The sequence below is a fragment of the Artibeus jamaicensis genome, unplaced genomic scaffold (genome assembly GCF_021234435.1).
Source record: "Artibeus jamaicensis isolate MK-2021 breed Jamaican fruit bat unplaced genomic scaffold, CSHL_Jam_final contig_233, whole genome shotgun sequence".
In the NCBI taxonomy this organism is placed as follows: domain Eukaryota; kingdom Metazoa; phylum Chordata; class Mammalia; order Chiroptera; family Phyllostomidae; genus Artibeus; species Artibeus jamaicensis.
In genome coordinates this window covers 52,847,995-52,861,782 of record NW_026521486.1, presented here as the reverse complement: position 1 = coordinate 52,861,782, position 13,788 = coordinate 52,847,995, and the positions used below count along the sequence as shown (strand labels likewise).

General features: G+C 40.7%; 1 protein-coding gene across 1 annotated transcript; it reads left to right on the top strand.

Annotated features, from left to right (window-relative positions):
• Window positions 1-215: 215 nt before the first annotated feature.
• Window positions 216-3,792, top strand: LACRT (lacritin). The gene is made up of 5 exons (XM_053661597.1): window positions 216-273; window positions 1,468-1,521; window positions 2,668-2,799; window positions 3,152-3,253; window positions 3,719-3,792. The coding sequence occupies exons 1-5, from the start codon at window positions 216-218 to the stop codon at window positions 3,790-3,792; spliced, it is 420 nt and encodes a 139-aa protein (XP_053517572.1).
• Window positions 3,793-13,788: the final 9,996 nt, after the last annotated feature.

Below are 13,788 nucleotides of genomic sequence, written 5' to 3'. Positions count from 1 at the left end.
CCCAGCAAAGATGCCAGGTATCAGCTGGGCCCAGCTCACGTTTGTCACTTGGCAGTTGATAATCTGGGAAAGAAGGGGTGGAGGACACGGAAGTCACACCCCTCCAAACTTGTTTCCCATTGGTCCTTGGTATCCTTAAAAGGGCCCAGCAGTCCAGCACTGTATTCTGGACCCTGGGAGGATTCTGTGGTTATACTCACTCCTGACCCTCAAGCATGAGATTTATGGCTCTCCTTCTTCTAGCTGCTCTGGTTGGAGCCTTGGTCTGTGCCCGTGAGTATGGCCCTACCCCTGCAGCCACCAGATCCTCAAAGTCTAGGGCAGCCCTAGCTCCTGTCTTTGTTCCTCTTCCTCCCCCAGTGGTGTCCTTGCTTCTCCTGCTTCTGCAAGTGACTACTGTCCCCAGTTCTCCACACATGGCCTCTTTACCCAATGGCTCAGGGAATTAGGAACCCCCTGGCCCTGCCTGCTTTCTGGCCCATCTCCCCACTGTTCTCCTTTACCCACTATGACTGTCACACTGGTCTTCCTTCAGGGCCTCTGGGCCAATGCATATAGCAGGAGGGGTTGTCCCCTACACAAGGGTGCCAGGCAAGGGGTGGTAGGGGTGAAATCTAGCCCATGTTACACTTGCCAAGCATCATACTGTGCCCATGGCTGTCTCTCAGGATGTCTTTTCTAATTACACAAGAGCAACATTTGGGCCAGGACCACCCTGCCATTCCTCAACCTTTAGGACCTTCCTTCTCGCTCTTCCCTCTGGCTGAGGAAGAGCTTTTTCTCCCTGTCTCCTTCCACCAGCCAACTCTGAATGTCACTTGACCAATGCTTTCTCATCTGTGAAATCTCACTTCAGGTATGAATCTTCAAAAAAGTCTTCCTCAAAAAATTTATAAAGGATCAATTAAACCTCGTTTGCCCTTACTGTACCATCACACTGGAAACTAATTAATTGTGTAACATTAGCTCTGTCAGGGCAGAGTCTTGTCCACCTTTTTCATCATTAAATCCCCTTCACTTAGCAGAGAGCTTTGCATAAATGTTGTGCTGACAGATAAGAGGAATCAGGGCTGGAGTCCCGTCCCATAAACCATTCATGCATGGCCCTGTGGCCCCTGCACTGTCATCTTCCGCCACTGTAGGCCACAGCTGCCTCCCTGACACAGTGTTAGACACCTTCAAGAGCCAGAACCAGGTGGGGAGTAGGGCAGTTTCCAGAGGAATATTTCACTTCTCTGAGGACAGCTTGCTTCAAAACAAAAAACCATAGGAGGAGTTAAACATCAGAAAGAACGCCCCAATGAACATGAACCTACTGGTGTGGCAGAAGGACATGTTCAATGGACAAGGAAATGTGTCCCTGTGTCCACAAACGCTCCTGAGAGCTCAGGACTGGGAATGGGAGGGAGAGTGGCCCCAGTGTGGATCAGCTTGATTCTTCACTGTCTTCTCTCTTCTCGGTTGTAGAAGATACCACCACTGATTACATTCAAGGTACTTCAGCTGAGGATTCTCTGAGCCGTAAGTCCTTCTCTCCCTCTGACTGTGGCCCTGGGGAAGGTTGAACAGCTGGGATGTCAGTGGAGGATGGGGGAGAATTCAGGGGGAGGATATTGGGTCCTGCTCTGGGTGGTAATGGGAGGTGCATGGACTGGGGTGGGACAAGTATAAGGAAGAAGTATGAGAATCCAGACAGGCAAGCTTTTAGGGAGAATGGGAAAAAGGCTTATTGTGCATAAAAGGGAGAAAGAGATGAAGTTAAATAACAAGGGCAATATCACACGCAGTATTCATATCTTTACCAGCAAACACCTTCTGTGACTCCCAGCTCCTTTGCAAGGTTCCTGCTCTCTGACCTCGGACCCCATTTCCAACCTTCTTTTCCCTGCCTTTCCTTCATGTACCACCCACATCTGCTAAATTCAATGAACTTCATTGCATTTCCCCCACCTATCCCACACATGCCTTCCCCTGAGCTCTTGCTGACTCCCTGCTCCTTAAGGAAGCCCCTTTAGAACATCCTCCTTGCCAAAATCCTTTCCTCAAGACCCAGTTTCTCTTCACTGTGCTCTCTACCATGACCCATACTCCTGCCCCAATTCCTCTCCAGCCCTGCCCATGAAAAGTGCCCAGCCATGCCCATCTTCTGAGAGGCTCTGTCTTAATCCATTCAGACTGTTACAACAAATTACTATAGACTAGCTAAAGTAACAGAAATGTATTTATCGTAGTTCTGGAGGTTAAAAGTCTGAGGTCAGGGTGCCAGCATGACCAGGTTCTGGTGGGGACCCTCTTCTGGAATGCAAACTGCCAACTTTGCATTGCATCCTCACATGGTGAAAAGAAGGGGAGAGAGCTCTCCGTGGTCCCTTCTACAAGGGCCCTAATCTGATTCTTGAGGGTTTTACCTCATGGCCTAATTACCTCCTAAATCATCCCATTGGAGGTTTAAGATGTCAACATATAAGTTTGTGGGAGACACAAACACTCAGCCCATAATGGGCATGTAGTGTGTACAAATCCCATCTCCCATAAGAGGGAGGGTTTATGCCATTTCACTTCTGTATCCAGCCAAGTAAGTGTTAGGTATCTGAGGCCCTGACACACATTCCTAAGAGGGAAAAAATACCTGATTTTGCTAAAATCAACAAATGGGTACATTTGTAGCTGAACTTGAGATCATAGCTCCAGCGGAATCTACTTCATTCCAAGAGACAGCCACGGCAGCCCAGAAGACTTCAGGGACAGCTCAGACACCAACCAGGGTCACCTTACCAGGGCAAGGATTAGACTCCCTAAGTCTCTGTCTTTATACCAGACAAGCTGGAGAAGTCTTTGGCAGCAGGTCTACTTGATGCCTCTACCCACAAAGACAAGCCCAGAGGAAGCAGACATTCATTCATTCACCTGAACACAAGGCAAACACAGGGTGAACACTGCACCCCTATACAGAATCTCTGCAATAGTAGATTTTGCTGCCTGCACTATACACGTTTTCTTTCCTGGCCCACCCACTTTCCTATGCGAGAGAAGCTGGGCCTCTCAGCAAAACTGCTCCACTTTAGGAATTTATACGGGGATAATGTGGGGGGTAGTTCTATTTAAACAAGGTGCCTTTTCTAATGATGTGATTCTTCTGCCCCAAAATTAGAATCTATAATAGAGAAAAGTCTCTTGCTAACAGAAAAGGCCTTTGAGGAAGCAAAAAAGAGAGCCAGTGGAGGAATTCAAGACGGAAAACAGATAGTTAAAGGTAAATGCATCCCAAGGCAAAGCCTTGAAGAAACAGAAATATTCACTGCCCACTACCCACGCAGTGGGGGGAGGTGGGCAAGATCATGCCCCCACCAACCTACACTGGAGACCTGGAACTGACCCAGCCCCTCTCCATTGAAGCTTTCCTTATTTTGTGCCTTCAAATGGTACCAATTTCTCATCTACGTTCAAACTGCACAGTCCTCTGATACCGGGTGCCCCCGAGTTCCCACCCCCAGCCTTCCCAGTGCAGAGCTACTCATTTCTCTCTCTCTCACACATTCCCAGGTGGGCGAGGGGGCGCATCCTTCAGCCTCGGGTGAATCTAACCTCCCTCCCTCTGACTGTGTCAGGCCCCTGAGGGTGCAGTGAGGTTGGAAGGAAGATGGAGTTGAGGAGGATGGAAGGGGTGAATGGTGCCTGGTGACGTTGAAACCTCATTCCCATCTCTGCTTTCTTCCAGGTGGAACTGACTTTATACAAAGACTGAGGGAGATTTTTTTGGATCCAGGAAAAATTTGGTTTCTTGGTATCTGAAAAGACTGGCATCTGGGACCTTAATGCCTTAAACGTGTGTGTTGCCCTGAGCAATTAAACCAAAAGCATGCAACTATCGTTTGCCTGTGCTCTGTGGGGTGGGCCCTGAGGAGAGAGGGAGAAAAGCCTTGTCACAGCCTGCCTTCAGGACGGTCACAGGACACTGCCTCTAACAAGCCCTTTTAGTCACACTGAGCCACAGATACATGTGCTGGGCCTCATTTTGGTCCAAATGCCTCTCGGTTCTGGTCTGCCTCCTTATTCTTTGCACAGGGCTCCTAGTGACATTTGAGCATTTCCAAAAACTAAATCAACTTCCAAAGAGCCAGGATTTGTCATCCTGAAAATAGTCAAAGCCTGAACCATTGCTACAAAAGCCACTTTCTTGCACCATTATTAAAAATGCATCCCTTCTGCCTTCCATTCATAATTTCCACACTGGGCCAAAGTGAAGCCTAATTAGATAAGATCAGTAAAATAATGAGCCACTAATTAAATTCATTACAATTATTCATGTAAATAATGAGGCACTAACTGAATCCATTACAGTTATCCATGTGATCGTTCTGCATCCCTTCTTTCACTCCACCTCTGTCCAGGACTACGCTGAGCACACAGGTGAACAGGGAAGGAGCACTCATGACTATAAAGGAAAAGAACCATCACTCTCCCTGAGCCCAGCACGTGGCATCTCTGCTCTCTATCACCCCAGAGTCATTGATTCTAGACTGTCCTTTCTCCTATCCCATCTGAGTCCCTCCTCTTCTATCCTGGGGTGGAGAGGTATTTAGCCTAGACCCTGTTTTAAAGGAATGAGGAAATACATCTTCCTACTCTTCCCACCACTGCTACACATGGTGCGTTTTTGAGAATGCTGCCCGGAAAACAGAGAGACCTTCAGGAGCAGGCCCCCTCTGAGCAGTAATTATAATAAACACTGGGTGAACAGGGCACTTCATATTGTGTAGATTGCCACCATTTTATGGGTTGAATTGTGTCCTCCCAAACTAATCTGTTCATGTTCTAATCCTGGTACCATAGAATGTCACCTTATTTGGAAACTGATGTCCTTATGCAAAAGAGAGAAATTTCAACACAGAGGCACACAGAAAGAGGATGATGTAAAGACACCCAAAGGTAAATGGCCATGTGCCAATGGAGGCAGGGACTGGAGCGATGCCTCTATAAGACAAGGAATGCCAAGAATTGCTAGCAAACACCAGAAACTAGAAGAGTCAGGGAAGTGTTTTTCCCTACAGGTTTTAGAGGGAGCTTGGGCCTGTTGACACCTTGATTTTGAACTTCTAGCCTCCAGAACTGAGAGGCAATAAATTTATGTTGTTTTAAGTCATTCAGTTTATGACAATTGATTTACAGCAGCCCCAGAAAACTAATACACACCACTACTCACATCTTCATTAGCTCATTAGGCTCCTGGCTTCCTCTTACAACTGCGAGGTCATACTCTGTGACCACTGTCACCCATTTCCCTCTCCTCCCAGGCCCCAGAAACCACCAATCTACTGTTTCCATGAGTTGCGGTTTTCTTAGTTTCCACATATAAGTAAAATCATATAATATTTGTCTTTCTCTCTCTGACTTATTTCACTTAGCATAATGTCCTCAAGCTCTACCCACATTGATGCAAATGGCAGGATTTCCTTTTTTCTCATGGCTGAATAATATTCCATCATAACAATATGTATGTTATATAGTTTTTATTGCATAGATTTTTTTCCTTTCTTGGCTAAACTCATTCCCCACTATTTTATTGTTTTTAATGTTATTGTAAATGAGATTATCTTCTCAATTTATTTTTCTAATAGTTTGTTCTAAAGGAATTTTTTTTAAATGAGTAACCCTTCGCACATATTAAAGGTGGAATCTAGAATTTTTTTTGTTGAAGGTTTCAAAAATTGCAAAAGGCAATGCAGTGGATTGGATGTGAGGGCGATCTGGCTGCGATATCTGTCACCCCAATGCAGTGGATTAACATCTTCCGTATAATTGACGTGGTTCCCTCCCTCCCCCTTCAGATCTTTGCTCAAATGTCACTTTTTGAAACAGGCCTTTCCTGGCCAGCTATCTAAAATTACAAGCCTCCTACATATTCCCTACTTTATTTTTGTCCTTAGCATTTTTTTCCCAACTTTTTTGAGGTCTCTGTAATATACCAAAAAAATACACATATTTAATGTATACATTGTGGTGAGTTTGGACATATGCATGCACCCACGATACTACCATCACCACAATCAAGGTAATAAATGTATCCAAGACCTCCAAAGAACTTCCTGTCACCCCTTGCTCTAAGTGTGTGTGTGTCTGTGGAACACTTAGCGTCTTAGCATGAGATCTACCCTCTTAACAAGTTTTTACCTGCACATGCCGTATCATCACCTATAGCCACTATGTTGTACGACAGATCTCTAGAACTTATTTCATAGCATTTCTCACTACCTAATATCCTATATAATTTACTTATTTATCTGTTTTCTTCACTAGAATGTTAGCACCATGAGAGCAGGGATTTCTGTTTCCTTTCGCTGGTATATCTCCAGTTCCTAAAACAGTGCTGGAATCAATATTGAATGGATTCACCACTTCTACCCACCTCTCCATTCTCATCCTATGAAATCAATGCTTCCATTTTCTCTATTCTCAGAATGTATTTTTTGCACTTGTGCTACATTTCTACCAGATAGGTAACTTTTTAGAAGTAAGTCTTCCCTGGTTGGTGTGGCTCAGTGCATTGAGTACAGGCCTGTGAACCAAAGGGTCACTGGTTCGATTCCCAGTCAAGGCACATGCCTGGGTTGCAGGCCAGATCCCCAGTGGGGGGCACACGAGAGGCAACCACACACTGATGTTTCTCTCCCTCTCCTTCTCCCACCCTTCCCTTCTGTCTAAACATAAATAAATAAAATCTAAAAAAATAAGTCAGTCCATCTTGGTATCCTTATTACTCAATGGATAATAGATGCTTAACAAATGATCTGTGCATTGATATTGAATGACAGAGATTCATGTAGGCACTGTTCACTCAGGCCTGTGATTGCTCAGAAGACTTCTCCCATCCTCCCCACTGACATAACCCTCTCAGGCTCTGCTCATCTCTGCCTTCCAGCACCCAGCACATCCCAGGTTCTCCCCCTACAAAGGAGAGAAAACTTTAACGATCTCACATTCAGACCTCAGTGCTTTTGAAGCTTCAGTGATCATGACAAAATCTGATGAAGGGAAACATCTTTCCCAGGTACTGTGTCAGGGGAAACCCCAAGCCCAATGAAATCCCTTTCATCCTCACAGACAATAGCCACAGACCTAGACCGTCTAACGAGAAGAAGGCACACACAGCTCCCTTGTGTGGTAGAGGTCTGTCCACTCTAACATGCTACTTTTGTTGGGAGTGTGGGGAGCAGAGAGTGATCTCAGTGGAACAAAGCACTCAAGACACATGCAAATACATCTGTGTCCAGATAAAAGGCCAAACACAGCTTTCTACCTCCCATCCCACCCCAAATGTCATGAAATGACAAACAATAATTGTTCAATTAAAAAAGGATTATTTCTGTGTTTGCAATTGTTTTCCCAGTTTCTGAGGTTATCTAACTTTGCTGTTTAGATATGGATAATATTCTAAATCAGCAATTTTCAACCAGTGTGCTACAAAAATTTTTTAAACATTCAATACCTGACTATTTAGTAGGGTCATTGACCTCTTTTTCCCTTAGATTGTCAATTTTTTAAAAATAGACAACCTCCAACACAACAATAGCCATCTAGTGTGACTGAATCACAATTATACCTTTTTTCTGTCAGACAGCAAAAAATATGTTTTTTGTGTGCTGCTGAATTTTAGTAATTAATTTATGTGTGCCATTAGCTTACAGAGGTTGAAAATCACTGTTCTAAATAAATCAATACAAATTAATGGGGAAAAACACTCAATAACAAAATTTCAAATGTAAGGAGAGAGAGTAAACATACATCTACCTATGCCTTATCTCTGAAACCAGTTGAATCACTTTACCACCAAGAAAATAAATACAGATATCTAAATTCCATTTTGAATGAAAAAGTACTTAAAACTCCAAATAACACTTTCCATGAAGAACTTCAACGTCCAGTGAAACAAACCAAATGAGAGAGGATGCCGACAGTCTCCCATAATGGCAACAGATCCTGGGCAGAGAAGCAAAACGCAACCTCTCTAAAGTGCTCAATAGATTCAGAGGAATGAAATCAAAGACACCTTGTTTGTACCTAGACCCACCTTATGTATAATGACTGCTCCTGGAAAAAAGCATTGAACACAGAAAAGAAAAACATAGTTCCTTAAAAATAAAAGGAAATTTTCACCCAGGCCAGTGTGGCTCAGTTGGTTTGAGCAACATCCCAAAAATTTGCGGGTTCAATTCCCAGTCAGAACACATACCTAAATTGCAGGTTCTGGGCCAATTGATGTTTCTTTCCCTTTCTTTCTCTGTTCCTTCCCCTCCCTCTAAAATCAATAAGCATGTCCTTGGGTGAGAATTGAAAAAATACAAAGAGGAAAAGAAAAGTTTAATCTTGCTTGGGGAGGGGGGAATAGGCAGTTGTTTAATAGATGTAGAGTTTCAGTTTTGCGAGATGAAAAAGTTCTGGAGATTGGCTGTGCAACAACATGCATGTACTTAACACTAATGAACTGCATACTTAGACGTGGTTTAGATGTTATGTGTATTCATTGTTATGTGAATTCAATGTTATGTGTATTTTACCACAGTTAAAAACTAAAATTAATAATAATGTGAATCTGCATATTGAAAGGAAAAGCAGATTTAAAATGACCAATGCTGAGAACTGGCTGGAGAAATTGTTTTACCTTCAAAGATAAATAAAGATTGATTGGAAAAGAGGGGACGGAATTAAGTACAAACTTGCCGTTGTAAAATAAGTCACAGCGTGTGACTGACGCACAGTTTAGGGACTACAGTCAGTAATATCAGAAAACTACGGCTGGTGATAGATGCAAACTAGGTTTACTGTGGTGATCCCTCTGTAACATATGTAGATGTTGAATCACTATGTTGTACCCCTGGAATTCATATAATATTGTATTTCAACTATAATTAAAAATTGTTAAACAAAAATAATCATTGGACATTCAGGCAAAACTATCAGCATACCTACTGAGGAACTGAGAGGGAAAAAAAAAAAAATATATATATATATATATATATATATATATATATATATATTCAAGCTGGCTTCAAACTTTAGCACCAAAAGAGTAGAGAAATCCTTACCAAGTCCTTTGAGAGAAGAAAAATGAGATCCAAGCATTTTGTAATTCCTCAAATTATTTTGTCAGGCTAAAGGCAATAGACAAATATTTTCAGCATGCAAGAATTCAAGAAATTGCATTTTTCTGAGCCCTTTAAAAATATATTAAATGATCATCTCTAACCAGCCAAGAGATAAATGGAGAAAATGAGGTAAAAGGATTAGTTGTGAGAGCTAAATTCACTTTAGTGCAGGACAAAAGTTGAAATTGCTGAGGAGCATTTGTTATTGAGCAGCAGGTAAATGTTATAAACTATGAGAATGTAACCAAAGATCAGAATAGGGATGGTGGGACTAGAGGAAAGAGAGGGAGTTAATAAAAGTAGGCTGACTTACTCAATTTTTATAGTTAGAATATCAAAAACTGTTTGTTTGTTTTTTAAGATATTACATTTTGCCCCAGCTGGTGTAGCTCAGTGGATCGAGCATGGGCCTGTGACACCACGGTCACCAGTTAGACTCCCAATCAGGGCACATAACTGGGTCTCAGGCCAGGTCCCCAGTGGGGACCACATGAGAGGCATCCACACATTGATGTTTCTCTCCCTCTCTTTCTCCTTCCCTTCCCCTCTCTCTAAAAATAAATAAATAAATATTTAAAAATTAAAAAATAAAAGATTTTTCATTTGTTTGTTTGTGTGCTTGTTTGTTTATTTTAGAGAGTGGGTAAGTGAGGAAGACAGAGAGGAAGAGAAACACTGATCGGATGCCTCCCCAGGGACAGACACGTTGCCTACTGAGCCCACCTCTCGGTTGCAGGAGGACATCCAACCCACTGAGCCACACCAGTCAGGGCTCAAAACCTGTTTTCACCTGCTGAGACCAGTAATAAGGGTATAAAGAAAATTACTAGAAGAATTAATACCTCAATCCCTGAAAATCAGATGGTGAAGAGTAGGAGAGAAAAGAGAAAATAGAAAAGCTATTTTAATCATTGCTTGTAGAAGGAATCAACTCTAAATAGTGAGGAACTGAGTACATCATTTGAAGTTATGGTCAAACAATAATCAGTAGGACTATTAAAAAACTATAATATTTTATATTATCAGAAGAACTACACACAAAAGAAGAAACAGATCTCATAGCAAAACATAAAAATTGTTAAAATTGAAGGATAGCATTAAGATAAAATTAGTACCAAACACACCTTTCATGTGAATAAATAAAAATAGCACAAATTCATAGATTAAAAGCAAACATTCTCAGCCCTGGCTGGTGTGGCTCAGTAGACTGAGTGGTAACCTGTGAACCAAAAGGTTGCCAGTTCAATTCCCAGTCAGGGCACATGCCTGGGTTGCAGGCCAGGTTCTCAGTTGGTGGCATGAGAGGGGCAATTAATCAATGTATCCCTCACACACTGACATTTCACTCCCTGTGTTTCTCTTTCCCCTCCCCTCTCTCTAAAAATAATTTTAAAAATAAATAAAGTCTTTTTTAAAAAGTCTCAAAAGATAGCAAACATTCTCAGATTGAGTCACAAAGCAAACAAAACTATAAACAATTAAAAGATATACCAGTAACAAAATAACTGCTTTATTTTGTTTTCCTTTCTGTTTGTCTGCATTCCTGCCTTCTTCCCTTAATAATTCAATACAAAAACCAGTAGACAGAGCCAGCAAGGCAGGCCTCTGCAAGGGCAGGGGGTGGGCACGCTGGAAAGCTGGAGCATGGTGTTGGATCTGGAGAGAGATGAGGAGGGGGTCTGCCCAAAAGTACAGGGGGCAGGTGGAGGCAAGTACTGGTCTGGAATGGGGTGTCAGAGTAAAAGCTGAGTGAAAAGGGGGTCTACATGGTATTTGGTGACTGAGCCAGAATTCTGTAGTGCCAGAATTTATATATATAAATACAGGGTCCAGAAGAAGTAACGCCTGCTTGGGTGTGGTTGGTAGAGTAATAATATGGGTGTAATAATTTATAGTTTTAATTTGAACATTTCACCTAAAATGTCATATGGTATGCTTGAGTGTGATATTGTTACGTTACAGAATTACATGCTTATGATTTTGTAATTTTTAAAAAAGGGGGCGGTTTTTGTGCCAGACCCTGTAGATGTAGAAATACATCTAAGCATAAATGTGCATGTATGATTTATTTGTACGAACATAGATACATTCATGCAAACATATATTCCTGGCTTTGACCAAGGGGAGGGCCTGGAAGCAATGATACTCCAACTACAGTGAGCAAACATCCTATACCTTCATTTCCAAATACTATTAAAAGAACACAGATCTTTGGAGAAATGACTGATATCAGGGCTAAGGCAAAGAACTACATTATGGGCTTAGAATGCCTGGTTGTGCTAGAGAGTTAAAAAGTGCTCAAAGAATGACAGATACATGTCCAAAGAATACAAAAGCTAACCAGAAAACTAGATTAATCCCATCACTGTCTAATTGTCCCAGACTAACCAAGTTCAATAGGAAAAAAATCGCAAAGTATTATAGTAATGATAATAATAAATAATGGTAGATATGGGATTATAATTTATTAATTAATTAAAAGTCATGAGTCCATGTAAATATTTTCATAAATTAGGAAGTAAGAAAGGCTTTCCTTACAGTAGAATGGCAGTTAATGAATGCAGAAGGAATGATTGAACTAGAAAGTCAGTATTTGGCAACAATCACAGGAATAAATAATTCATGCAAGAAACATCAATGAATGCTAAAACTAACTGGTAAAAGTTTGATGAGGAACAGGATACTTGCCCAGTCTCAAAGTAACTTCCTACAATGTATTTACTAATTACAAAGAGGAAAACGAGTAACTCCAAGTGGAGAAATCTGGCAGACAGCAGATTAACCAGTGATCAAAGTTAACATCACAAAAAGGGGGCAAGTAGAAATTAGGTGCCATCTGATAAAACACAATGTGAAGACTACAGTGTCTCTTCTTGCTATTCCTGCCAAAAATACGGAACCTGAATCTAATCATGAGGAAACATTAGACAAACCAAATCAGAACACATCCTACAAAATCGGCCTGTAATCTTCAAAAGTGGAATTCGTGGAAATCAAGGAAAGACTGAGGAACTGTGAAAACTAAATGCTAGTCTTGGACTGGGTTCTTTTGTCATAGGGAGCTTTATTGGGACAACTGACAACATTCACATGGGGCCTGTGGTTTAAATGGTAATAAGGTACAATAGTGTATCAAATGTTAATTTTACAATTTTAATGTTGGCATTGAGGTTATGATGATGTTCTCATTTGTGGGAATTACATAAAATTCAGTAGAAAAGAAAAGTAACTCAGGAAGATAAGAAGTCAAAGGATGAGCAAAAAGCACATATTCAAATTTTAGAAAGTGGAAGAATGATCTTAATATCAAATAACATTGATTTTAGCACAAACCCATTAAATGAAACAAGAAAGAGTCTATGAGTATAAATAAAATTTACAATTCACAACAAAAAATTGAAGAGACAAATATTTCTGCTCCTTATAAAAGAGCACCAAACGTTTAGGAAATGCAGGATTAGTAGCTGCATTCACCTCCACTCCCTAGATGACAGGTAGACCAGGAAACCGTGGCTATGGAGCACATATCTAAGTATCTTAAACAGTGAGAGAGAGATGATTCAATACTCTTGGGAAGAGAGAATATTCCTTTACTCCAGAACTGATTAAAAACACATCAAAATTTTATAATGATAAGCAACCACAATAATAATAGCTAAAACTTCCATAAAACTTAAAAATGTGCCAAGCACTATTCTAAGCACTTTAAAGATTTTAATTTTTTTAGTCGACCTAACAGCCCCATGATGAAACTTGAGACACAGAGAAGCTCAATAAAGCCATGGAGCTAAGGATCTGAACTGAGGCAGCCTGGCTCCAGAGTCTGCACTCTTAACCAGTGTCTCAGTAAACTCTAAAATGCAGACATAATGCAAATGGACATCCTCTGATCATACAACAGTAAAACTAGAAACTAAGAACAGAACTAGATAACACCCCCCAAAAATCACATTCATATGGAAATTTGTAACCTTCTTCAATGACTCAATTTAAAGAGGAAATAAAACCAAAATTATTAAATATTTAGAATTTTTTAATAATGAAAATACTACGTATCAAAATTTGAGATGAAGCTAAAATGGTACACATAGGAAATTTCAGTTTAAATATTAACAGTAGTGAAAATAAAAATTAATAATAAATCAATTTAGCAACCAACTCAAAAATTTAAAGAACAAACTAAATCCAGTGAAATTAATAAAAGTAAAATCAGAACTTAATTAAATGAAAAAGAGAAAATTATAGAATGTAAACTTTAAAAACTCTTAGAGCTGATTATTCAGGAAAAATACAGATAAATTGATAACTAACTCTTGACAGCAACAACAACAGAAAAAAGAGGTGAGGTATGGGGGTGAGAGAAACCAAAATAAGAAACGGGACATAACAAAGATAAAAAGGCAACTCAAGTAATTAAAAGGTCATTTTTGCTTCAATCTGCAAATGAATTTTTTAAACCTGAGTAACATGGATAATTTTTCTAGAAAAATATCCAAGAACGCTGGCCCCAGAAAAGCTAAACTACATAAACAGATGAATTATTTTAAAAGAAATAGAAACTATTTCTATAAAAAGCACCAGGCCAAGAGCACTTCATAAGTAAAGAAGTCCACTGTCCCTTGAAGGAACCCAGTTTCACTGATCC

What these genes read in the sequence shown, in the direction of transcription:
- LACRT (XM_053661597.1), top strand. Translation starts at nt 216, where the DNA reads ATGAGATTTATGGCTCTCCTTCTTCTAGCTGCTCTGGTTGGAGCCTTG. An exon ending in TGGAGCCTTGGTCTGTGCCC is followed by an intron (nt 274 to 1,467) that starts GTGAGTATGGCC and finishes TCTCGGTTGTAG; the next exon opens with AAGATACCACCACTGATTAC. An exon ending in GCAAGGATTAGACTCCCTAA is followed by an intron (nt 2,800 to 3,151) that starts GTCTCTGTCTTT and finishes CCCCAAAATTAG; the next exon opens with AATCTATAATAGAGAAAAGT.